Source organism: Neolamprologus brichardi, chromosome 8, assembly GCF_056152115.1.
Source record: "Neolamprologus brichardi isolate AB-2024 chromosome 8, ASM5615211v1, whole genome shotgun sequence".
Classification (NCBI taxonomy): Eukaryota; Metazoa; Chordata; class Actinopteri; order Cichliformes; family Cichlidae; genus Neolamprologus; species Neolamprologus brichardi.
Window position 1 is genome coordinate 22,552,352 of NC_142111.1, and position 26,204 is coordinate 22,578,555.

Sequence of the window (26,204 nt, forward strand, 5' to 3'; positions counted from 1 at the left end):
ATAAGTGTTCACTCACATTCCTATTATGTTGATTCAAGAATTCCTCGGGTCTGAAATTGTCTGTTTGAATATTCACATGGCAAGAATGTAAAAAGATGTTTCCTGCGCTTTAGTTAGAAGTAAAATAATCCTGATTTTAAAGAAAAAGGGGATTCTTAAAAAAACATGATGTTAAGTAAGATGTTTACAGGGATAAGTCGCTTCTGAAGTGCTCGCACCTTTGATGGTAATTCCTCCCGTGATAGCCACCTGACAATGCCTTCAGACGAAACTTTTAACTAGATTATCATCACTACAACTGGGTTTGTTTGATCTCCGCTGGGTTATCTTGTTTGCATTGGTGCTGATCAGTTTCCTTGTATGCGAATCAAATGCGTGGTTACTTCAGGCTAAGTCCATCACAAGCATCCCACCCTCCTCCTTCACTCCCCTATCTCCCTCTCTCCACTCCCCCCTCCTCCTCCCCGTCCCACGGCTGCTTGCCCCACAGCCCATCAGAATGACAATGGTATTGATGTAAAATGTGTCGCCTTTGGGCCGCTGAAGCATATAACCCCTGCATGCCTGGCCCAGCTACCGCCACAGTTTATGGCTTTATTGTGTTGCCTTTTATGTCCTCCCCTGTTGGGGAGGGCGGGCAACAATTTAGAAAATTCACTGTATATGTGCCCGTGCGTGTGTTGACATGTGTGTGTGTGCGCACTGTACGCACATGTATCCGGATCGATTAGTCAGAGCGCAACCCCCCCTGAAAAAATCAACGTGTCAACATGTATGTCAGCGTGTGCGAGGCTCCTCCTGGGCAGCCGGGCTACATCGCCTACCTCCAACACCACTTTGGGGGATCCTTTTTTTCCCGATGATCCCGGGATTAAGCAAGTTGAGCAACAACTCAACTCTACCTTTTTCATCTGTCCCTCCCTATCCCTCCTTCTCTCGTTTCCCTCCCTCCCTCTCTCTTTTCACTCTTTCCTTTCTTTTTCACATTACCAGGGGGTGGCGTGTGATTGACAGATGGGAACGAATAATAATTTTTTTTTTCGTAACCTAAGGCCATCTTCTGTGATTGGCTTGCCAGCTGACATCTCCAAACCTCATTCTCCCCCTGCTGCCCCCACCGCCCCCCCCCCTCTTAATATTGGGCCTGTGGATGAGGCATCCTGAGGGAGAAAAAAGTAGAGAGAGAGAGAGAGAAAAATATATCTACCTTAGGGAAGAACCTCAGAGAGAGGGAGGGAAGGAGAGGACGGGTAGGAGCGTGTGTGCATGTGTGTAAGAGACACTTATTCTCTTAACTACTAGGAGACAGACACACTTTCCTGGCCCGACTCAAAGAAGGGGGGAAAAGAGGAGGAAGATTTTTTTTTTTTGCTTCAATATCATTTTAATTTTCCCCTCATTCAACAATCAAGCTGCCCTAAAGCTTCTCTTCCTGGAAACTCTTCTTCATTGCCTACTGGAAGTTCTATGTATTGATCTACTTGCCCTCTCACACACTACAAGGCTTACCTCATGGATTTGTATCTGATTGGATATTTGATGTGTGTGTGGTTGTCCAGCTCACGGGTGCTTGGAGGCTATCCCATCTGGTGGTGAGTACGAATCCACAGTTTCAGCATCAGACCCTATAGCTGCATAAAGAGAGAGAGACTTTTTTTTTGGTCAAATGATCATTTCTGAGAGGGCAGAATGTGCACTTTCAGTAGACTGCGTGGAAAAATGTTCTCCAGCCCAGTCCAAAGAATCTTAACCTCAAATACTAGTGTAACGGAAAAGGCTTGCCGTTCTTTTCCCCTGCACATTCAGGTCTATTTATCACGTTGGAGAATGTTTTGATGCAAAAAAGGGTGAATTTTTAGTTTAAATCATTCGAACGTGGGTGTCTTCTTTTAATTTAAGGGGGGAAAAATACTTCAGCGAGTGGTCACCATGCTGATGTCAACAGCAAAAGATGGACTTTGGAGTATTTGCACATAACAGTTAAAGTCATTCATAAATACATAAATTGCGTCTTCACTCAGGGACAATGACAGGACTGATGCTGCGCATGAAAACTCAACAAAGCCTCAAAAAACAGCCCCCCCCCTTATTTATAAACCATAATTAATTTCTTTTCTGAAATACAACCATGTAATTTTAGGAGTGCCTTAGGAAGTACAACAATAATGGCTTATAAGATCAGCGTCATTTTGGTTTTGTTTGTTATTGTGCGTCACTGTTCTACATTCGGGCCGCCGGCCCCCCTGAAAAACCTGCCGTGAAGTGGATCTAAAAGATTTTTGGGGACTGACAAAGTCCCGTACAATTAAAAAAGAAAATATTACAAATTTGCGGTTTACCACGGGGCGCAGGCTGCGCTTAAATCAGTACATTTTGGACATTTTGCTTCAATTGCAATACATTTCACCCCCTCCACTACGGATTTGTGAGGAGACAATATGTTTAGGTGCCGCAGGGTTTTACTCTTTGTTAAATTATCCCAGATCGCTTTTGGCACCAGCAACTGAAATTTAGAGGTTTATCTCATTACAGATTCAGCGACATGCAGCTGACCTCATAGCTCCTGGTCTTCTTTTGTAACATAAAGCTTCTATTTTGGAGATATTTGTGTAGGCGTATGACAAAGCTCTTTTGGCACCCGACACAATACTTGTCAGAGCTACTGCACTTTAGTAGCCCAACTAGCATGTGGTCCCACCGTGGTGCTGTCCAAACCGCGAGCATCTTCTGGTTTCATTTACAGAGCAGGCAGCTGCCAAGCACACAGGCCACAGGGCTGAAGTGTTAATGGCAAAGAGGACTTTACACCCACTCCTGGATTCAGCAAGAACCCTAAGACAACGGTGACAAAGAGCTCGGGATTCTCTCTGTGTGAATTACCTGCAGCTGTTCTGTTCAAGGAGCTTACATGACACCGGTGTAATGTTTGAACCTTAACGATGCGCGCTACCTTTGATTTGGGTAACAAATTCTGAAGTGTAGGCTAGGGTAGATGTTACTGGAGGGGAAGTTGAGATGAAACAGGTAGCTTCAGGTGACCGGGCAGGTGCTGAGGAACGGGCACCGTCAGTGGCACCTTCCCCACGGTATAGAGTATGTCCAAAGGGTGACAAAATGAGCCGGTGCATCAAAAACAAGAGGGTGCCGAGTTTCAGGCAGCCTCTTCCTCGCTTCTGTCTCAGGGGCGATGACTTGGCCATAAATTCTCCAGCCAAGGTGGGACGGGTTTGAGTGGAAGAGGAGTTTTTGACTGCCTTATGCCTGGCAGCCGCGCTTTTTTACAAGATGGGGTGTTGAAAACAAAACAGAGCATAAATAACTCGAGTGATATGCAGATATGCGTGGACGAGGATGAGGTGTGGTGGAGAGAAAAGCCATAGCGAACTAATGAGGAGGGTTTGGAGAGACAGAGCAGCAAACTGCCTTCTTGAAATGCAAGAATGTTTGGAAAAACAGCGAGTTTGTACATCAAGTCATAAAAGCTCGAAGCTTAGATGTGACTTCACATAATCCACAGGTTCCACAGCGTTTCTATCCAGTTATCTGACAACACCGTGCTCTCTGTGTGGTGAAGGAAAAATGAAATAAAGATCTTATTATTAGACTTACTGCTGCGGTTTGGTTTCACCTTTTAACCCGAGAACGATGACATAATACGTTTCTCTTATTAAACGCCAGCTTTGTTAATACTCCTAATCGTAAGTTAGTGTTGCGTAGGATCTCGTCTATTTTCAGAACAGCAGCCAGCAGTGTGTTTGTTTTCCTTGCATAAAACAGCGATAGCTGTAAGTGAACGATGACAGCCACTCTCAGCGATGAATTACCTCAGCTGAACTGACTCCAGCCATCGAGCACCGGCAGTGATTATCGGTTTTAACTCGGCCACAAGATGTTTAAATCCAATAACTGCTGTTTTCCTGATCCTCTGTTATCATCACCGCTGCTAAATCCACATGAGAAAGCAGAGAAGTTGTACACCTCTTGTCAGTTTTGTCCGTGCTCTTTGTCATTAAAAGATTACTTTAAATTTACATAGCTGCCGTTGTGAGAGGCGAAATCAAATAGAGAACAATGGCAGGGAGAAAGAAAGAGGGAAATGACAGAGAAAGAGATGAAGGAATGACGCAAGAGTCTGTTAAATGTTTTTGAAAATCGCAGTAAGTGCAACCGCGGGTGACCATTATTAGTTTAACGTCCATTCAGGTGAAGAATTATTGACACAATAAAGCAGTAAAAATAAATCTGCAACATTGACACAAAAAACTAGCAAATTCCATTTCCTACAAGTGCCAGATAATACATTAAATGCCCTTTAATTAACATCTGGAGCTTGCTATGGATACAAACAACTTCCTGGTTTAATCTGCATTACTTGTGGAAGTTTCGAAAACCACCGGGGCCTCAATAATATCTGTGGCATACCTCTCGGGATCTCCTTCCCGGTTCAACCTGAGCAGCTTAAATGGGGCTCTAGAGTCCATCTCCTGGTCTCAGGAATGTCATTATCTGGCTGTGACACCCCCCCGCAACTCCAAAACCCCTACCGCTGGCAAAGGGGGCCACTTAAATGATCCTTACTACGAGAAAATCCTCCCGTCTGCAAGTCTTGTTTGAAAAGATCAAGGATGTTTAGGTATTATTCTGCAGTTGAAGGTGAAGAAAAGAGCAGGAAAATCCATAAGAATGTAATTCATAAGAAACTTTCGGGTTCCATTATGAACGGCTGAAGGCTGCCATAGGGCCGGGGTCAAAGGCAATTTAGGGCTAAAGCTTAAGAGAAATGTCTCAGCAGAAATTGACATCCACGGGGATACTGGGTACAAAACAATAATACATTTCTAAAAAAAATAAAGAAAAGTTATGATTATGTAACAAATGTTAAGATTCCATTTATCCTAAAGCATCTGTAATGTGACTAAATATGCATTGAAGGGACCCATTATGCTCACTTCCAGCTACGCAGAGTTATTCTTGGACGTACGCTGGGCCTCAGCGGAGCCTCATGGTTCACACACTGTCTCTTAAAAACAAGCCATTTAAGCCTATTTCCTTCTGATTGGCCGTCCCTCATAAGCAGAAGGTGTCACATGAGCATTAACGTTTCTGTTTTTTCTTGTTTTTTTCTTCTAGCAGACGAAAAAATTTGCATGTTTGCAACCGTGTTTCAAAGATGAGGTTTTGAAACTGACTGAAAAAAATTTGACTTGATGAAACTTGATTCAGTCACTCACTAAAAGATTTGCTACCCTTATTTTCTGATCCATTACTTCACTTCACCCAGCGCAACAAGACTGTGGGATGACACTATCAAGGCAAAACCGAGCTAGGTAAGAGGTTCAAAGGAGTGTGGTATTTCAAAGCAGCGAAGGCGAGTCCTAATCTTCTCCCACCACCAAAGGACATGGGATGTGCTCTTGTAGGAAATGACAAAGTCCCCCTGGTGCATGGCTATCAGCTGCTTTAAACCACAGGGCAGCGCAGTAACTCAAAGGGAAAACAGCAACGGCCAGGGGCGAAGAGATCATTAGAGGACACGTGTGGAGGCGCACATGCACGCATTATTTAAAGTCTTCATTACCTGGCTGATCTCACCTCTGTGGCTTGTTACAGAGGTCAATTATTAGTGGCGAGCAATTTCTTTGACAGACAGGGTCAGTGACAAAGATGTGCCGATCACACCTGTGCAGCCTGTGTTCAGTTAAAGCCCTCGGGTCACTGACCAGGTCAGCCGAACGCCTGGCAGATGCAGCGAGAAAAGGAGGAGGCTATCATTGAAGAATAGAAAGGGTCTTATTTCAAATAGATCTTTTTACTTTGCAACCACAAAATTTAAAGATTTCTCCAAACAACAACAACAAACAACCAAGTAAATCACGCAGGAATGTTTCATTGAAAGATTTTCAGAACCAAAAGCTTTGTTTTCCTTTTGTTGCCAGAATTTTACTAATCAGTCACATTTGAACATTTCTGGTTGCATGCAGATACACAGCAAAAAACATCTGATATTTTCTGACAATAATTCAGTTTATTATTAGTATTTTTTATTATATTTTTTTATTTGCTATTATGATTTTCTGACCACAACAACAGCCCTGAAAAATTAAACACTGCCAGTGAGGTTAAGCCACCAGACCAGCCAATGAGTTGCCAGACTGACAGAGAAAAGTTGCATAAAGATTGCATGGTCTTGCAACAGCAGGTCCAAAGAAATGGGCAGTGTCTCAGACTGCAGCAGCACCTCTGAGTGAAGTGTGTGTGAACCGGCGGGCTTTCTTAACCGCGTTTTATTTAATTAAAGTCATTAATTTTTTTAAATTACTTTTAAAGACAATTTGTGGTGTCTGAAATAACCACAATGAAATTCCTGGAATACAGTAAGAGATTTGCAACAGTTCAGCGTGAGTTATGATTTGCATGAGATGCATTGCCGCTGACAATTCGAGCAGGAGTGCCAACAAGCTGCCTTTCATGAAGAGAAGCCGGGGACAATGCGCTGTTTGAGTTGCGGTTCATTCAAACACTCCCTCAGGACTCAAATAAGCTCTGTCCTCTCAAGACAACAGCTCAGACTCTGTTGTGTCCACCTACCAGCAGAGAAAGATGCCAAGTTCCCGCTCTGACGTTCATTTATCAGTGCCTTATACTCCCCAGAGCACTTCAGTGCAGAGCTACTGCTGCTCTCATTCTCTTCCTGACAGGGAGGTTCACAAGTTTACACCATGTTCAGTTTCCCTCTGCACGTCTCCATACTTGTGACTGCAGGGGCTCCTTGTCCCAACTCCGCATGCTCCGCAGCAGTCTGCAGAGAGAACTCGGAGAGGAGGGGAGGCAGAAGGAGGTAGAAAGACAGAACAGGTACGAACATTTTTCAGGGGTCCTGTCATTTTTTATCTGATCAGCCAGGAGCTGTTGGACTACAAATCAAAAGTGTGCCGAAGAAAAAGAGAAGACAACAAAACACAGACAGCAGCTTTGCATTCCAGCCTCCACCAGGAAAAGTCCCATCCTCGGGCAAAGCCGGCAACTTTCCTTGGCCCACTTACTCTCTTTCGAGTGTCTTTATCTCTCTGTGGATTCTGTCGGGGGGATTCATAGATGAGATACCGATGGCAGTGTTTTGTGCCGCCTGCTTTTGCTACGGCCTCCTTTAGCAATGTGACATCCTCCAGGCAAATCTGCCAAGCTGAGCCGCAGCATCAACATATAGCATATATTAGAGTTTAATGCAAACAACAGTCTTGCAGTTTGTTACTGCAGAGGAGCGTCGCTCTCACAGAAGAAGTGACACAACACACATGGGACTCAATGCTTCAGGCACAGACCCAGCATACGCTAACAAAACAACTATAATATCTATAAAGTTCCTCTATGGGAAATAAGTTAACTTATTCAGACACGGCTAAGAACAATTGGAACACATCAGGGCTGGTTTTAGAGTGAAATATTAGGGTGCACTGATAACAATAACAGGTGGATGTAGATGTAGCCCAAAAGCTGAGAAAGAGGACCAGAAAGCCATATGTTGCAACTCAAAGCCAGTGTTATGAACTCAGATGTTAAAGAAACATTTGATGGAGAAAAGCCACTGCAGCCCTGAACTGTACTAGCATGTCAGCGAGGTGCATATCAGAACAAATGTCTAACTTTCCAGCTCCCTAATATGAAGTCCATGTGAAATCAGCTTGCATCGACGTGCAAACAGCACAGCTAATAATGTGGGAAATGCACTGGTAGAGAGTGGGTGTCTTCTGCTACATACTGGACCCTTTTTTCTGGCCTAATCCTCAACCGTAACCCATACCCACCATAAAAGCAACGTGGTTAGGGAAATGTTATCTCGAGCTGAGAGTTTTTGCCTTCAACATGTTGGTGTTTTGAGACCAAATGTGAAAAGCAGGGGTGAAATAGAAGTGTCACACGCTCACTGGCTAATAATTTACAAGATGTTACCCAGTGAGCATAATCGTTCCTTTCTGTCTCCAACAATGACAATGATTTGCAAAATAAACTTCATGTTGTCTTTGATATACCCTCAAGTTAGCGATGGAGCCCATAAAGTGAACAGGAAAATCTTTACTGAGGTCACGGAGAAAGGGCACTGAGGGTAGGTTTCCCATAGACTTATATAGTCTTTGACAACCAAAGGAGTCGCCTCCTGCTGGCCATTAAAAAGAATGCAATTGACTCACAGTAGCAACATCCATCTTTTATGCTATCTAGGCATAAGCCAAACAGAAATTTACGGGAACCGTGAACACAAAAGAAGCAAATTATATAAAAGATATACCAGCAATAGTCTCCTAATATTGTCTTAAGATTAAGGGTTTGAGTGTTAAATTTGGATCTGCCTACTATAGAGATCTCATGAAGACAGGAGGAATGTTCCCACACCACTCCACTATCCAATGATTGTGTGTAGTTTTGTTAGACTTGCTAACTTTACATATGGATTTTAAACTGGACCTTTATTTTATAACTGATGGCTTAGGATGTTTGTTCTATTTGGACGTTACCTGTAATGCTTTTACTTTAAAAGTGGGATGACTTTAAACGCGGTTCCCAGAAATCCACATCAGGGAAGATGCGTATCACAGCAAGGTCTCTCTGTGTCCACACGACGAGGACACAGTGGTCGTCTGGGTTTCCACTCCACTTCTTTATTTCATACGGGTCCACATTACCGATGCACGCAATTTTTTCAAAGTACCGTCTCTTGGCGTCTGGGCGCAATCGGTCGCGATACAGCCCTTTGTCTTTTGCGCTGATTTTGAGCATGGTTCTGCCAGTCCCGATTCCAACACTGTGCGCTTGTTTTGCTTTCTGGCCTACTGACATGGCGCCGCGATCTCACAATGCACTGCGGCGTGACGTCAACTCCAAAGCCCTATACACAGAGCTATCTGTTAGCTTAAAGCTAAAAACATACAAGCTAGATGACACAGCTTGGTTAACTTCCTCTGTTCAGATTGTGTCAAATAGTTATAATTAATAAATATAAGTCAAGACAAAGCACATCTTTTTACACCATATGTAAATAAATAAATAATAAAAATAAAACTTAGAATATAACCTAAATAACATTTTCCTTACATATTTTTTTTTGTAATATAATTTTACAAGCAAAACATATAATAAACATAAAATACACTAGCCTGTAATCATCAATCAGCTTTAAACACTGATCAACAATGTAAAATTACAACATGATTGGGTCATTGTACTTCTAGTACTAATCAGTTAAGTTTTAGTTTTTCAGCTTTAGCAAAACAGCAAAATGTGACTGAGCGTGTAGTTAATTAACTGTTGCCCCCTGAGAAGCTTTTAGCACACCAACAATAGGCCAACACATGGTAGAGATCGCTAAGAAAACTTAACGTGTTGTTAAAATAAGCTTCACTGTGGCTATAAGCCAAAAGCAGAACAATTAAAAGTGTAGTATGCGATACTGTAATGCTTTTACTTTAAAAGTGGGATGACTATACACAGAGCTATCTGTTAGCTTAAAGCTAAAAACATACAAGCTAGATGAAACAGCTTGGTTAATTTCCTCTGTTCAGATTGTGTCAAATAGTTATAATTAATAAATATAAGTACAAAAAAATAGTTTTTTATTCCGTATGCTTCTAGTCAAGACAAAGCACATCTTTTTACACCATATGTAAATAAATAAATAATAAAAATAAAACTTAGAATATAACCTAAATAACATTTTCCTTACATATTAAAATGAAACAATTTTGCTTAATTACTAAGAAACACAAAATCTGGGATTAGCTCTTCCTGACAAATTTACAAAAATGATTTAAAACACAATAAACAAACATACAGATTAATATGAGTGACACTATTATTGCTGAGTGATACATTAGTAGCCCTAACGTTAACATAATGAACACAAAGAATAATATTTTGATGATTACACAAAGTGACAGTGTAGCGATCTGTGCCAAATTAGACAGATAAACTTCAATAGTTATGAAATTTGAATTTCAGCTCTTCTGTACGACCTCTGTTGGTGCATGCTCTGTAAAGTCACGCTGTCTTTTACTGTCTAGAATTATCACACCAATGTAACGAGTCTTCAAACAGCGTAAGGTGCCCGCGGCAGGTTTGTCCACACTAATCTGTAAATTTGTGTATTTCAACACTGGTAAAGTCTGACAAGCCATTTTGAAGTCACATTTGATTACACCTTCATATCCCTGTGGGCACTTACCTGTAATGACCCTCTATTTGCTTAACGAGGCAAACAGGCTGGAGAGCAACACTCCCGAGCTGCTTAGATTTGTGCTTATCGGCCCTGGTCATGAACTTCTGTGGACACATCGTGCTAACGGCAATGAGGTCAAATGTCATGTTGTTTTCAACAAGTTCAGAAGGTCACCTGGTACGTTTCGTGTCCCTGGATATAGACAGCTGTCACACACTGAACCCTGTAACGCAGACCTCCCACGACACAGCACATGAGTCGACTCTTCCATTCAGGTTGAGCTTGCTCAGAAACAAAACAAGAACTAAAATGTGCAATAAAGACATGCCTTGCACCTAAATTTCCTCCCCAAGCAGCAGAAACTGCAGTAGTGATTTTATTGCACTGGGAGTGGCTGAGCCAAAAGTTTTTGTTGACAGTGTTATAGTCTTGATTGCGTGAATTCCCATTTCTCAGCAAGGTGTGTGGTGGAATCCCTTTGTTTCCTTTGCTTCATTTCTGTGGTTTCCAGTGGCCCATCATACTTTCACATCAGTCCGGTTTAGATACTGAGAAAACCCCCAACCAAGCTGTAAACCCCCAGGCCAGAAGAGGCCCCACACGGATGTGCCCGGACATGCACCTGCCAAGCCCTGCCGTTTGCTGCTGCTCTTCTGCTCGTCTCATCCCCTGCAGCAGATTCCCCCGGCATTCTGCCTCTCTGGAGGTCTCTGCGTCTGCTGCTCCCTCACTCGGTTGAGACACGTTGCGCGTAGCTTCCGAGAAGTGAGGCAAAGCGGGCAGGATCAGCAGTGCACACATGCGGTCTCTGTGCATGCATCTTCGTGTGTGTCTGTTTGCACAATGAGTCTTGTAACTCTCATTAACACCTAGCCAATAACTTATCCCTTTCATCTTATCTATCCATAAGGATCAAGCGGGGCACATGCTTTGCAAACAAAGACAAATAGCCTGGCAGATCCACAGCCTGTTGTTTAAACACGCTATGTCCACCACAAAGTCCCATGTGGTTAGCTAATTGATTCCATCAGAAATCCTGCCCACCACAGCAAACAGATTCATCCTTTTGAATGGCACAGTGGTCTGATTCATAAATATCTGACTTGAGCAAGAGAGATTTGTCTTTGAGGTAGCTCATTGATGTTGTTGGGGAGCATGTGACACCAGCATTCATCTAGTGGCTCATCATCCTCTCTGGTCTATCCCATGACTGAGAGATTAATGGGCAGCAACCCATCTAGCAGACAGTGTAATTAAGGTCCTTAGTCACTCAGTCACCAGACGGAGTGAAGTCAGCAACACTTGAACTCTGATGTTGGTGGGATTGGGACTGGCAGATGAGATAATGTGGCTACATTCGCTTGGGTAAACTCAAGACAAGAACATGAATGGAGATTGATGAGCACTATCAAATTACTAGCTCCGCATGGGAACATGAAATCGGAGAAAATGGCATGTTAACTTTGAGTTATTAATAGACAGCAAGCGTATTTTTCCTTGTGCGTAGCAGCATTGGATAATTTTTGAGTGTCAGATCAAGTTTCGTTATGAGCTTCCACGTGAAACACAAGAATTGTTTATTGTGCGTCTGTGTCAGTCACAAACCTCACAGCAGCAACGCAATTGGCTCAGCTGATTATGGGACGATCAAATTACATTAGGTCGTCTGTAAAAGCAAAACAGTTTCATGTGCCAGAATGCTACCTCCGCTAGTAAATCTTAATACCTGGCAAAATATTCATCTAAGGCTACCAATGCTTAGATGAAAAACAGTATAAAGTAGGAAGATGTGGGTGCAGGGGGTTTGGTGGGAGCTTCATGTAGAAGTGCACACGAGTTGTGAACGTATCTAAGAGACGATTTTTTTTTCTTCTTCCCAACTTCAATGGCTTCACTTGTGTGTTCGGGTGGGGCACTGCACTGCGCTCATCTGTCAGAGTCAGTGCCTGCTATGATTGGGTTGCGCCCTGCGGGTGTCCTGAGGTCATCCCGAGTGGCGCTCTGATCTGATCGGCATCAATTGTTCCCGCGTGATCCTCTAAGGGCCTCCAGCGCCACGTTGTCCAGTCAGACTCAGCTAAGTGTTGCAGAGTCTGCAGACTCCTGTGAACTGCCAGCACATCTTTACACCTCTTACCCTGTACACACTCAAATCACATGCATATATTGCAAAACAATTAGCAGTTCAACAATTCAAACACATATTATTCATGGGGTGATAAAGGCTGTGCACAGAAATAAATAAACAAGAAATATAAGTCTGGCATCTAAGAGAGCTTCTGGAAGAAAATTTTGTTTGAGCCTGTCAACATGAAAAGCGTGTTAAAACATGGGCATGACACACACGTCTTCTCTCTGTCTTTTATTTCAAGAGAAATAGAAAGCAATTAAAATTAATTACCTGAGTGAAACTATAATGGTTTCTGGCAACACATGCTGAGCTCGACTGTTTGGCAGTGATTAATCCCTGCTTAGACACATCTGCACGAGTCCTCTGGTGTGGCGCATCGCCTCAGACGTGCCATCTTTGTGCATCACCGTCAGCGTTCTTAACACATCACCTCCAGAGGACAACCGCAAATTAATGACGGTACTGCAAGGGCAGGTGTTTTCATATATTCGAAATCACACGAGGGGGCTTTTCCCCAAACTAAACAGACAGGTTCTTGTGTGTGTTATCTGTTAGATCAGCAGATCTGTGCATGCTAACAAGTGGAAACACTTTGAGAAGTCAGTACTAATAGCTTGTATCCCTGCCCTGAAGTGGGCTTATTAGCCTCCCCTCTCTGGTGAGAAAAAAGGAAGCAAAATAAAGAGGAGCTCTTAGTATAAACAATATAAATCAATAAAACACTCAGGTATGAATCATTGTACTCTCTCTGGGCTACATTTATAGTGTAATGGGAGATTAATGAATACAGAAGCAGTCTCCACTCACAGTGCAGGTTGCCTTTCAGTGAGGCCTCCCTGGCAGGTTACCACTCTTGCTATTGTGGAACTGAGTTCACGGAGGGCACAGAAGATGTGAGGGAAGCACAGGGAAGGGCTTTTGAAGGAATACCAAACTAATGTGAGAAATGTACGGGTTAGTTTTATTTCTTTTTTGCTTATAAAACCTACAATAAAAATGTCAAAGTTCCTAAAAGACAGATAGCAGTACCAAATTTATTCAATTGGTACAATTATTTAGGCGCTTTTGCTGAATATGTCTTAAGGTTTGATGCAAATCCTCAGGAAAAAATAATAAATAAGTGTTTTTTGCACTTGTGTGTTTAACACAGAGGTGCTGACCTCACTTAACGATGCTTTCCCTCTCTCTGTGACACAGGTCCCTGGCACTGGGGCAGCAGTACTCATCTTTGGGCTCCCAACCAATCCTGTGTGGCTCTATCCCCGGCCTCGTACCGAAACAGCTGCGTTTCTGTCGCAACTACATTGAGATTATGCCCAGTGTCGCTGAAGGTGTCAAGCTGGGGATCCAAGAGTGCCAGCACCAGTTTAGGGGTCGCCGATGGAACTGCACCACCATCAAGGACAACCTGGCCATTTTCGGCCCTGTTCTAGATAAAGGTAGGACTATTTCTTTAGGTTGCTATATCTTTCTTGATGGTTTTTGCACTGACATACTGGCTTACTGAGTAAAATAAACGATCTAGAGGGATCTAAATAATCTCTTCCAAACAACACCCAACTTTAAAATGCAGTCTTTGAAGGTAAGGCTACTGCAAGCTGTTACAAAACTGGTGTTTAACACTTTCCACCCTAAGGCTCAGCACTGCCTGAGCTGCCTGGGCTTTTGCTGACAAACGACTAACTAGGGCAATTACAATAATATCCACCTTTCCTGGCTGCACTGAGAAATGAGTGCAGGTACAAGCACTGACACATTAGTCATCTTTATCTTCTATATTGCATTTATCTTCAAACTCATGGGCTTTTTTTTTTTTTGGTTTTTCCCAACCTTGTTTACACACTCGTACATGAAAGAAGGTCAGTGCGGTAAATCTCTCAACGAAACCTGACAGCTGATGTACTGGAGGCATCCATCAGGTGCTGTACACGCAGAATGCTAAGTGTAAACTATCCCTACACTTATCTGCGTCAATTAGGCAGTCCCACCAGACCTGACAGTGGGAAACAAGGCACACAGGTGTCCTGCTTAAGGCCTTCCAGTCCCTAATTATAAAGGCAGACGCTTGTGTGTTGCGTGTGAGGTTGCTGATTGGAAATGAATTAGCCTGTGTGTCAGAGGCGAAGGAATCTGGGCAGAAATGGGCAGTGTGAGCAGTCCAAGCTCCTCAGTCAAATAAAAGGGAGAGGGGAGGCCAAATGAGATTACAGGCAATAGAAAAGGGCCGGGGGGCTCCGCTCAACCCCTACTGTGCATGAAGGCCAGTGCGCGCCTCACACAGTCCAGCTCCCACGGACACCCCATTCACACGCCCTTTTGACTCTGTCATGAAAACAGGCTGAAAGGGGATCTCTCCCAACCTAGCCCGAGTGTGCACAGTGGGATAGGGAAGGATAGGATGGAGGGAAGGAGGTAAGGATGTAAGGATGAAGAGTGTGCCACTTTGGGAGTGATTAATGGAGAAGCTCATGCTAGGGAAGCGAGAGCTACCAACCGGTACCCTGGCCACCTTAAGCTGTGGGTTGGCTGCCGTGGTGCTGTTGGTGGATGCCTGGAGGAAGTGGGGGGTTGAGGTGCTGCAGTGGGTGGTGGTGTATGGGATTTCGGATCAGGGTGTTGGCGGAGGGGTGGCTGGTGGGAGAGGAGGGGGACTTGGGGAGTTTAGGGAATGCCAGCTCCGGGCAGAGCTGGGCTGTGGGGGCGCGAGTCGCTGGACCCTTTGTGTGGATAATACGGTGTGACACAAGGGAAACAAAGGCGGATTGATGGGCCCAGCAGGTAGCAGGAGCAGCGCTAGCCTTGGCTAACAGCCAGAGCTCCAGGGGCCCGGGGCTCACAGGCCCCTGTTTTGGAGGGCCCACTTAGGCTTGCCAGGGCAAGTAGGGATGCCCAACATGAGGACAGTATGTCATCCAGTGTCGTTCATTGGACATTTAGATGAAAACCTCTTTTCATTAGGGATAAACAATGAACATGAAATGTGTAGACAAAAAGTTTCTTATTGTTTCAGTTTTACAAAAGAAATCAAAAATAATTAACAAACATAGTTTTGATTAACGTTATTTCACTGTCTGTATTTCTCAAGATTTTCTCAAAAGCAGCCAACATAAAAAAAGGGTTTTGGTTTTGGGACACTGACTGCAGTCGAATTGTGGGTGGGGAAAATATGGCTAGCCTCCAGACAAACATTTGTAAACTTTGTCTGTGGCTTGTTAAGTGGTCTCATTGAGTTTTTGGCAGTGGATCCATCAAAGAATTTCTAGCTCTAGTTGCCAGTGTGGTCAGCAAAATAGGAGCTTAATTCTCCAGTCGTGTTCATACAAATTTCAAAACTCAAGTCGTGCAATTCTGTAGATCAGATATTCCAGCTGTTGAAAGCCTGAAGGTCTGTTCTGTATAACTATCATAGAGGGGGGAAAAGCTGGGATGCTAGGTAAAATGTAAATAAAAATGTTGCACAATGATTTGCAATTCTATTGATTAATGGTGTTAAAGATTTTTTAAGAGAGAAATCTCTTTATTTTGAAGCCAAAACTAGAAACATGCTTAAAAAAAGGTGGGACAAGGACTATAAAATACTATTATAAGATTCTAATAACCCAGAGGCAACATTGGAAATGTTCCCGATGTTGCCAACTTGTTTGTGCCTGAGTTCATTTAAGATTTATGCAAATTGGAAAACTGTCCCTGTGTTCGGGCCATCAGTAATGTTTTATTGCTTTTGAAAATTATGGGAAAATCATGGCCTCCAGGGTAAAGTGAAGAACATCCAACATTATTAGTACACAGTTCAAAAGTTAGCATCCATAATGATGCAGTGAGGCGTCAGTGCACATAGAATAGGTATCTGGAGATCTGTAAAGGCACCATTAATAAAGGGACCTCTGGCTAATACGATCAGCCAGAGGTCCCTTTACTACGGTTTGGGTTCGGGTTACGTGTTGGGCTCGTAGCCGAAAACTAGCTTTACTTTGTTGTCTGGGTCAACTTTGTTAACGAGAGACAGAGAGAGGCGTTGAAAGGCTGCTCCAACGGAACTTATTGTTTCGGAGGAAAACACGAACACGGTGTACAGTCGAGTCTTAATAGCTTACTTACAACTGGGCTCGTCAGGTACTCTTCTTGGCTGCAGTGGTTATTATTATATTTACATGCTTCCAGCTCCCGTTTTTGCTCGATGACAGCTCGTACTTTTCCTTTTTCTCCCTCCCTCGCTCACAGACACATAACGTGTATGGCAGTCCATTCTCCCTGCAGCACGGACTACACTGCCTATGATGCTACATTCTTTAGAGCTATACCTGTAGCATTCTGCCTATTAGCTTAGCACAACAACAACAAAAAGGCCTCTCTCACCCAGGAAACACAGAGAGAGAGAGCGTCACCCTGTAACCATGGCAACCGTAACGCTGCCGCCTGGAACAACAGAACATAGCTGTCAAACAAAACCCAAACAGGCCTGACCCGCCACAATATGAAACAGGGAAGTACCGCCGTGTAATCCATTTATTTCTACAAAGTAACTGTATTCTAAATACCACCTTTTTAAACGGTAACTGTAACGGAATACAGTTACTCATATTTTGTATTTTAAATACGTATCGGCGGTACATGTATTCCGTTACTCCCCAACACTGGTTACCGTTACTAGCAAGAAAATAGTGTTACTATTTTTCATCAAACAGACGGTTGAAGCTGTCTTCATCTTAATGCATCTTATATCAGTTGCACGGAAGTAGCTGTAAGTAATCTGGGCGCTACATATAAACAATATACACGTGGCGATTTTTCCTGAATAGTTTCGCCAGGATTACTGTCTAAGAACAGCGCTAGCAAGAACAAAAAACAGCCCGTTGGTGTTGGTGGAAAAATGTACCATGTTGACCAATCAAAAAATGATATGGCAACATGACATTTGGTTGTTTAAGAAGAGGGGGAAGTTTTAGGAGTGATGGCGAGAGAGAGAGTGTGAAAGAAAGACAGCAGAAAGAGAGAGAGAGCGAGTTTTGAGATGTGAGAGATTTGTGACGTTTAGCGTGTTTGGAGTGTGTAGTTAATGTGTTGTCTTGTGTAGTTAGCGTGTAGTGTTGTGGATAGTTTTGTGTTGTGTGTCAGAACAATGAGGCGACTGCTGTCTCCAGGTAGAAAAAGGAGTGATACACCTGCTGCTGTCAGACCTGCAGGTATCAGGCTGTGATGTTCTCCTTTATAGTGGACAGGAATGATTTTTTTGGAGTGGCACAAATAGTTTGTGTGGCATCTTATTGAACGCAGAACAGCTGATTGTTCTGTAAATAGTTTGAAATGGTTATTTAAAAAGGGGGTAAGAGGTAAATGGCTGCAAATAACTTTGTTGTTTGCAAAACGTGTGAATATGATTTTAAAATTGACAATTTATATTTGCATTTAAAGTTATGAAATATGATTCAATAAACATGTTTGTGGTTGTTACAGTAAAAAATGTAACTTTTTCTACTCTGATTTTATGTTTTTTGTCTGATTTTAGATCAATTGTGTTAATACAGTCAAAATGAAAACATAACTGTAAATTCAGACACGTGAGGTTGTGCTGAAAACAATGATACCAAACAAGGCAAAGGCAAACGGTGAAATGTAGAGTTCAAATCAAATAATTAATTACTTTTAGAATCTTATAACTCAGTTACTTTTTTGAAGCAGTAACTAGTAACTATAATTAATTACTTTTTCAAAGTAACTTGCCCAACACTGCTGGTATCAAACTTTAAAAAATGTCTTTTTATTTAAATATAGGTTAAGCGCTCTGAAATCATTGGCTCTGTTTGTGTTTTCATTTTACAAAGCCCCTCACCTTTTTTTGGAATCGATGTCACAGGACACCCATAGTGTGTGTTTTTCTATATCTGGTGGAGTGTAATGGGTGAGCCACAGTAAGTGTGCTGTGATTGTGAAACAATGGTGTCTGGTTACATAATAAGCTGTTGTCTTCAAAGACAGCGTAACTCCATCCGTCAGAGTGAAGAAGAAACAGCCTGACACACTGCTAGGTTTCACCAGAAGGCCTTAGGCTGTAAACAGGAATGGGTGGGTGGGTGGGGGGTAACAACATTCCTGAAACACTATCCAGATGCAAAGCAGCACACCTCAGGGGTGACAGGGGGTCACTTAGATCCCACTGAGCGTTCGACTACAATAGGCTGATGTCACTGCAGGGACTCTGCTGTTAGGTTCCTTGGTGGTTCTTCCACGTCACTGATGATGATCAGAACTGTGTAAACATAGTTAAACATTGTTTATATTATATTGTATATAGGAGATGTTAAGGTGTTCTTCTATAGGCTTCTTGTTTTATTACAGTGGCAAATACCTGTCCATTAATGTGCCTTCTCAAAGATGAAATGTTGTGTTAAAAGGTTACCGCCTGAAGGTATCCCTTTCAATACATCTGTCTGGATGTTGGCAGTAGTAAAGATCACCTTGTCTACGTTTACCAGATTGACACACTTCCTTTCCTTCTCCTTTTCTCTGTCTTTCTGTCTGTCTTCGTCCGTCTCTTTCAGCAACCAGAGAGTCAGCATTCGTCCATGCTATAGCTTCAGCGGGCGTTGCATTTGCAGTGACACGCTCATGCGCCGAGGGCACGTCGACCATGTGCGGGTGCGACTCCCACCACAAGGGCCCTCCAGGGGAGGGCTGGAAGTGGGGTGGCTGCAGCGAGGATGCAGAGTTTGGGGTGCTGGTGTCCAGGGAGTTTGCAGACGCCAGAGAGAACCGTCCAGACGCTCGCTCAGCAATGAATCGGCACAACAACGAGGCGGGACGCACGGTAAACGCATTTACTATTAGGAACCTGCAGAGCTGCACTGTTATTTTTCTACTTTTCACATGGAAAATAACATTAAGCAGCCAAAAATATGTGGGTACTTCAACATAATATCCATATGAAAACCTTTAAAACCACAGATATTAACCTGCTGCTGTAAGTGCAGAAGAGTTTGCCCCAGTTTTTAGAACCTGGCTTTCACCCAGTCACAACAACAAAGTGAGGTTCAACACTGACACTGCGGGAAAAGTTCAAAGTTGTTGCACAACTTAAACCCAAAGATCACTTGGAAATAAGAGTTAGAGAGCATAAAAAACAAAGATAGAACAGGTAATCAAAGTCAATGTTTCTTTTTTAATCTTTCAGTTCAATTAAGTTTATTTGTATCGTATCGAATCACAACAATATTTGCCTCAAGGTGCTTTATATTGTAAGGTAAAGACCCTATGATAACAGAGAGAAAAACCAAATATTCAGACGACACCTCTATGAGCAAACACTTGGTAACAGTGGGAAGGAAAAACTCCCTTTATACAGGAAGAAACCTCAGACTCAGGGAGGAAAACATGACAAAATATCTCAAAAATAATGATTATTTTTATATATTTAGCTCAGTTTTAGTATTAGTTTACATGTTTTATGTGTTTTTAGACTAAATGTACTTGTCAGATGAAGAAATTGCAATACAAACCTTTACAGCACTCTGATAAGCCATGTTAGTTAGTTACAATTATTGGTCAACGTTTAAACCACGATGATGTAAAAACAATGGACAAAAAGCTGAGTGAAGATATTACTATTTTGGATTACTGATTGCTCATGTGACAGGCATGAATATGGTACTTAACTTGTCCTCACAATCCCAAGTTTCCATCTGAAAACGAGCACTTGACTTTGAATGACTGGTTAATTACTGATCTAAGCAACATTCATCTACCCGCCATGCCCCCACACCTTGCCTTTCATGCCTTGCATCCCAATGAGAAATTCCCCGACAGTCAAATAACCCAAGTGAGCTGAGGGGGGAAAAAAAAGAAGCAAATCAGCTCAGTCTTAAAACATCACTGGCTGCTGTCACTGCTGGGAGAAAACAGGCTGCTCGCTGAGAGGCAAAACAGGGGGACCACACGGCAACAAGACAGCCCTTTGATGCGCACAGCAGCAGTCAGAGCGACCACAGGAGCTCACCGAACAGAGGTAATGTCAGAGGAGTCACCCGTCCTCTCCACCTGGCCCTCTCACGCTTCCTTATTTAGCCCCGAGGGCCTTGGATTTGATGTTGGCATGACAAGCTCACGGTGTGATGTCACTGGTCCACTTTTCTCCCCTCTACTCACCCAGAGGTGCCACAGCCACCTGCCTTCCGCCCCAGCTGGGGGATTTCTGCAGCTAAATATAGCTGTTGAGCTAAAGCACAACACAATGAAAAACCAAAAACATAAAAACACGCCCCACGGGAGCATACTCACAATGTGAGCCAATAACTTCAGAGAGAATTAGCAGCGGCGCAGAGCCTCCATACTCCACAGCTGCATGACACTTCAATAAAGTGCAGCCACTGGCACATTGTTTTTCTTGGCCTGCTTTGCAAGGCTTTAGTGGTTTTGTTAGTCTGCATTACTGAATTCACTCTAAATCTCTCAGCATAAAGCTTTACCAGATCTTGTTCCGTTGTGGCAGCTTCCAAAACAGTTATCAAACTAAGACCAGCACATTTTACACTTCAGAGCAATGCGTTGCACAAAGAGAAAAAAAAAAATCATAACTTGTTTCTACCCAGAGGACAACAGCTGTAGTTAAAATCTCACCAACCTCACAGCTCCAACGTTCTGCCAAAAGAAGCGTACTTAAAGATTTATTGGCTAGGTGAGAACTTATTTAAATTTTTTGGAGCACCCCGAACATATACAGACAAAAAGTGATCTGTGTGTTTAAGAAGCGCGCCATCCCTTCATGCAGTGACTCAGGATTGTCAGTGAAATCTGTTCTGAATCCAGCTGGATGAGGCAGATTTTCTTTTCTGGGCAAGAGTCATGACGCTTAAGAGACGACGCTTTAGTGAGGAAAAGTGTTATTACAAAAGCTTAAAAATCTTGGATGCATGCTGAGATGCCAAATATGTGGTTTTCACTTTATTTCAGTCACTATAGTCAAAAGAAGGTGTCATTTCCATCTGCAGCAATTCATATTTGGACGTATGGTTCATTTCTGGGCCTCCGTGTGCAGCCAAGACAAAGAAAGTAGTGAGAAGACCTATTAAAAGGACAGAAGAGACACTGACAGCAGATATTACACAGATTAGCAGAGAAATGGTATGAAAAGGAAGCACTGAGGTAGAGGAGGGTTACAAAGTGGCTTGCAGATGCACAATAGGTGGGCAAGTGTGAGTACAGCCTCGTGTTGCAATTAGGTGATCTGTTGACACTGTGGCCTACCTAAACTAATATTAACCCTTTCAACCCTGGGAAATAATTGCCAGAACATTTAAATGTGTTTCTTGAACTGTCGGACACATTTTTAAATAACAAATTAAATATAAATTTAAATATATGCGTTTTAATATTTGCCACATCATTTTTTTGCAACATTTGAAAAAGGGAGAAAACATTTTCCCACGCACAGACTTTTATTCTGGTTTCCTTCCTCGTTCTCAGACTATCCTGGACCACATGCACCTGCGCTGCAAATGTCACGGCCTTTCCGGAAGCTGCGAGGTGAAGACGTGCTGGTGGGCGCAGCCGGACTTCCGCATGCTGGGCGACTACCTGAAGGACAAGTACGACAGCGCCTCAGAGATGGTGGTGGAGAAGCACCGCGAGTCCCGTGGCTGGGTGGAGACCCTGCGAGTCAAGTACGCCTTCTTCAAGCACCCCACCGAGCGCGACCTGGTGTACTACGAGGGCTCGCCCAATTTCTGCGAGCCCAACCCAGAGACGGGCTCCTTTGGGACGCGCGATCGCGTCTGCAACGTGTCGTCGCACGGCATCGAGGGCTGCGACCTGCTGTGCTGCGGACGCGGCCACAACACCCGGACTGAGAAACGCAAAGAGAAGTGTCACTGCATCTTCCACTGGTGCTGCTACGTCAGCTGTCAGGAGTGTGTGCGCGTCTACGACGTACACACGTGTAAGTGAGACAGACAAGCTGGACCTTCAACTCCCCACCTCCTGCATGACTTCCTTGATTCCCCCACCACACACACACAAGCGCAGTCAAAAACATATTCATCCACACACATTCAAGCCCTAATGGGCAATGGCACATCAGTAATGGATACTTCTGTACCATTTTTTGTACAAACCATGCACAAGAATCTATCTTCCAAACCACTACCCCCATAACTACATAATATCTGAGCAGAATGTGTCCCGTGTTGACCTGACGGATAACTTGGTCCACTCTCACGGGAAGAAGCTAGAGTTGTGCCACTCTCCCCTCGTTCGTCCTCACCCTGCAGCATTGGGCCACGACTACCCCTCCCTTCCCCTTTGTCTTTATTTATTTCCCACCCTTCATGCCAACACAGCGTTTTCGGCATGTACAGTAACACTTTTACATGTGAGATTAATGCAGTAAAAAAACAAAAAAAAAAAAACAAAAACAGTGACTCTCCTTGCTTTTGAGTAAAAAGCATCTTCTAACTAACACCTCACTTCTCCAGCCAGTCTGGTTGGTTTACCTTTTTGTTGTTGTTGTTGTTGTTGTTTTTTAACTTAACCAACCTCTCTACCCAATCACTTACTCTTAAGTGATACTGAACACGTCAGCAGCCCCAGGAAACCATCACTTTGTAACTACTGAACTGAACTGAACTGAGGCACTGGAAGTGTCGCAGTCCTGTCCTTTCTAAACTACTGAGCTGATCCCTTCCTTCCCTGCAGACTGACTACTAGAAGACATGTGCTTCAGTCTGATTTTTTAATAAACCCACATTTCTGAAATATTACCACTGAGCTGGGGTTTGAGATATGCAGGAGGAGGCATGCTCGTTCTGCTAACTAACAACCCGTGCACGTGCATTTATGTGCACTATTCATAACTCCAGGTGGTAAACATTTGAGCATTGTTTATGTGAGCAAATTCTTCTTGGTTGCAAGCTAGCAGTTCTTATGAATGACGGCTCTGTTACCACATTCACCCTGTAAATCGCTCATGGTTTCTACAAATGTCATGCAACTTCACCATTCAAACTTACGGAGTCTGGAGGTAAAAACTAACCACAGAAAAGTTCTGATTATATGTGTGAAGGTCACCTATTATGGCTGTGTTATGAATTTGTGCATCAAACTTGAGTCCAGCTTATGTCCAATATTAACTCTGGTGTTTTGTTTTATTTTATTTTATATCACTCTCGGTGCAGAAAAACTTTTGTCTCAACAAAAATCTTTTACTTCTGGGAGCAAAAGGGAACGAAAATAAGGGGATATGTGACGACACGTGGAGACAACATGGGCTGAGAAAGATCTGATTGGCTGTCACATCCTTCCATCTGTGTTTTCAGTCAGCTGGACAGTTGAGGTTTTTACGGTTGATTTATGAACTCGTATTCTTGTCAGTACACCCCGAAACACTCCTGCCGTCCTGTTTTGATTTTTAGAATATTGGGAAAAACAAATTACTGCCGTTTAATCAAAAGAATGCTTTTCATAGACATCAGTGTCAGCACTTTGTAACTTGCAACAAAAGAAACTGGTTTAAAGACCACTAACAAAAATTGCTATGATTTGTGGGTGGATTGTAAAGACTGCCAATTCACGAAGTTTCAAAAAAACCGTCTGATTCTGAGAACATGAAACGTAGAACGGATGATTTATAAGGGATGCGTACGTGTGTGTGCGTGACAAGCAACTACAGAAGAGGATGGATGGACCGACGGACAGCGAGCTGGCTCTTCACAATGGTGGAGCAAAGCAAGAGAGGTTTCACACAACATGTTCTGACAGTCCCACCTGCTTCCTATTAATTATATTCAAGAGCAAACACACAAGTTACCCAGTAGTGTGTAGGCTGTCCTCTCTTTGGGACATAGCTTAGTGTTCACGTCATCTTCTACACAGCCCTCCCTACCTGGGCCTACCTTTCTGTGTTCAGTCCCCCACCCTACCGAGACCCCCAAAGGCCCCTCATCTTTCCCCGCTATATCCAAAGTTTTGTACAAATGTTTTAAAGTTGAATAATTCCCTTTTTATTTTATAATCGTAAATGTTATGTTTTTATAAATATTATTTATTATACAATGTATATATCTGTATGACTGAACTAAGATTATATATTTGAAGAAGAAAAAGCTGTGTCATGTTTCTTTACGCTTGCAACGGTACACTCAAACACACGCCTCACTTTTCTAAAGGAAGTTGAAATGCAGGCTGAAACAAAGGTCTGTTAGATACTCCGTCCTTTGATACAGTATTCACTTACTTAACTTGATTCCACTTAAAGGAGAATTTTAATTATACTTTATTATTATTCCGGTACTGTAGAAAAATCCCGTGAAAAAACAAACTCCTATCGAGTTTTTTTGTGTGACTGTATATAAAAGATGGGCTTCTCCACATGAAAGTCTCCCATTGGTTTATGAAGTTAGAGGGTTTTGGCTGTTGGTCATCTTGGTTGCTTTTGAAGAGGCCATATTTGGATGAGAGCAGAGAGTCCTTCACGCTCTGCCTCTAAAAGACGACATTTGACCACCTCCCTTTATCTTTAATGACGCCCCAGTAAATATCAATAAAGACGCGGTTTGATGACCATTAAAACTAATTTCTGAGTTTTTGTAAGGATAGCTGCATAGGCAGGGACCAGCTAACTGCTGATATACACCGAGTCAATTTTTTCTATAAGCAGGCCTAAAATACAACAGAGATCGTTCAGTTCAGAAAAGAGCTTTAAGTTATTCCTAGTAGGCTTTCAGGGGTTATGAGCTAAACAGTTAAATTTCCAAAGTCGGGAAGTCATTTGTTGGGTACTCTTGCATTGTAGTTTGAAAACAACAGGTTTGTGACATGTTGCATCTTATTGTTTAATTTTTAAAATATACCAGATTACTTCTAATTATTAACTTTACCTGATCTGTGTCACTCTATATTGCGGGGCAAGTAGGAGCTACAGCCTAATGCTAAACGACAAATCCAATGCAATCTCCCTCATAAAGACAAGAGGCTAAACTTTTTTCATGATTAACGAAATATTTCTTTTCCAACTTGAGTAGACGTGTATGTGACTTTTTCCAGCTGCACAATCACATCGCTTGGTTGCACATTTGGTTATTAGCTAGCATAATAGATGTAGCCGTTATGATGCCATCGAGTGGTTATAAACACAGAAGGAAAGTCTTTACGGAGGTCAAGTTAGAAAGTAATTGTTCCAAAGATTTTTATAGGACTGCAAATCCTCTTGTAACTACAGGTATCGCCATCATGTGGCCATAAAAAGAATGCAGGTTTAAAGCACAGCTTTGTCCATCTTTTATAGTCTTTGGTCCAGATACTGGCTAATAAATGCTAAAGAACAAACATAATTCAAACAAAGTACACAGGCCACTGATTTAATTTTGTTCTCTGTTGGATTTATACACAATATTGTCTACTCGACTGGCTAGTGCTGTTGCTAGCATTTATATGTGGTATCCCTGCATTGCTCTGCAATTTCACATCCAAAGCTTTGGGTTGCGATGGAATTTCTATCGTCAGGTCGATCTGCTCTCTTCAAGTAGGTTAAAGGTAGAAGAAGCAACTAGAAATGTATAGTAGGAAACAATAATACTGAAGGAGCGAATCCCAGTCATTGCAGGCTGTGCTGACGTGACATGTAGTTACTCATATAGGGAAGTTATGGTGTAAGATTTCAGAAGGATTGGCAGTTACATCATACTCTTTGCTCAACATACAGATTTAATCCAGAAGGATAAATCCCACTTTAGCTGCTCTAAATTTGAGCATGTTAACAAGAGTGCATGGGAACTAACTCACTTTAAGAGGCAGCCTCTAGTGGTCACTCAGTGAACTGCAGACACTTCCATGCACGTGTCATATCCGTTGCCACCACTGAGCAGAAACACATGCATG

The 26,204-nt window shown here is 42.8% G+C and overlaps 2 protein-coding genes across 2 annotated transcripts in view; one reads left to right on the forward strand and one right to left on the reverse strand.

Annotated features, from left to right (window-relative positions):
• ormdl3 (ORMDL sphingolipid biosynthesis regulator 3) overlaps positions 1-8,532 on the reverse strand; it is a 24,868-nt gene extending 16,336 nt beyond the window's left edge. The window contains exons 1-2 of the mRNA XM_087844871.1: positions 8,514-8,532; positions 1,510-1,631 (exon numbers count right to left, since the gene is read on the reverse strand). Of these exons, the coding sequence (XP_087700997.1) occupies positions 1,510-1,514 (5 nt within the window). The 5' untranslated portion in view covers positions 1,515-1,631; positions 8,514-8,532. The remainder of the gene's footprint in view (positions 1-1,509; positions 1,632-8,513) is intronic.
• Positions 1,232-24,306, forward strand: wnt3 (wingless-type MMTV integration site family, member 3). The gene is made up of 4 exons (XM_006793160.3): positions 1,232-1,592; positions 13,539-13,780; positions 18,881-19,146; positions 21,798-24,306. The coding sequence occupies exons 1-4, from the start codon at positions 1,513-1,515 to the stop codon at positions 22,275-22,277; spliced, it is 1,068 nt and encodes a 355-aa protein (XP_006793223.1). The 5' UTR covers positions 1,232-1,512; the 3' UTR covers positions 22,278-24,306.
• Positions 24,307-26,204: the final 1,898 nt, after the last annotated feature.

Bases quoted from the DNA above. Each gene is read 5' to 3' on its own strand.
- wnt3 (XM_006793160.3), top strand. From the start codon at position 1,513: ATGGATTTGTATCTGATTGGATATTTGATGTGTGTGTGGTTGTCCAGC. The intron at 13,781-18,880 runs GTAGGACTATTT...CGTCTCTTTCAG, and splicing joins CGGCCCTGTTCTAGATAAAG to CAACCAGAGAGTCAGCATTC. The intron at 19,147-21,797 runs GTAAACGCATTT...CCTCGTTCTCAG, and splicing joins ACAACGAGGCGGGACGCACG to ACTATCCTGGACCACATGCA.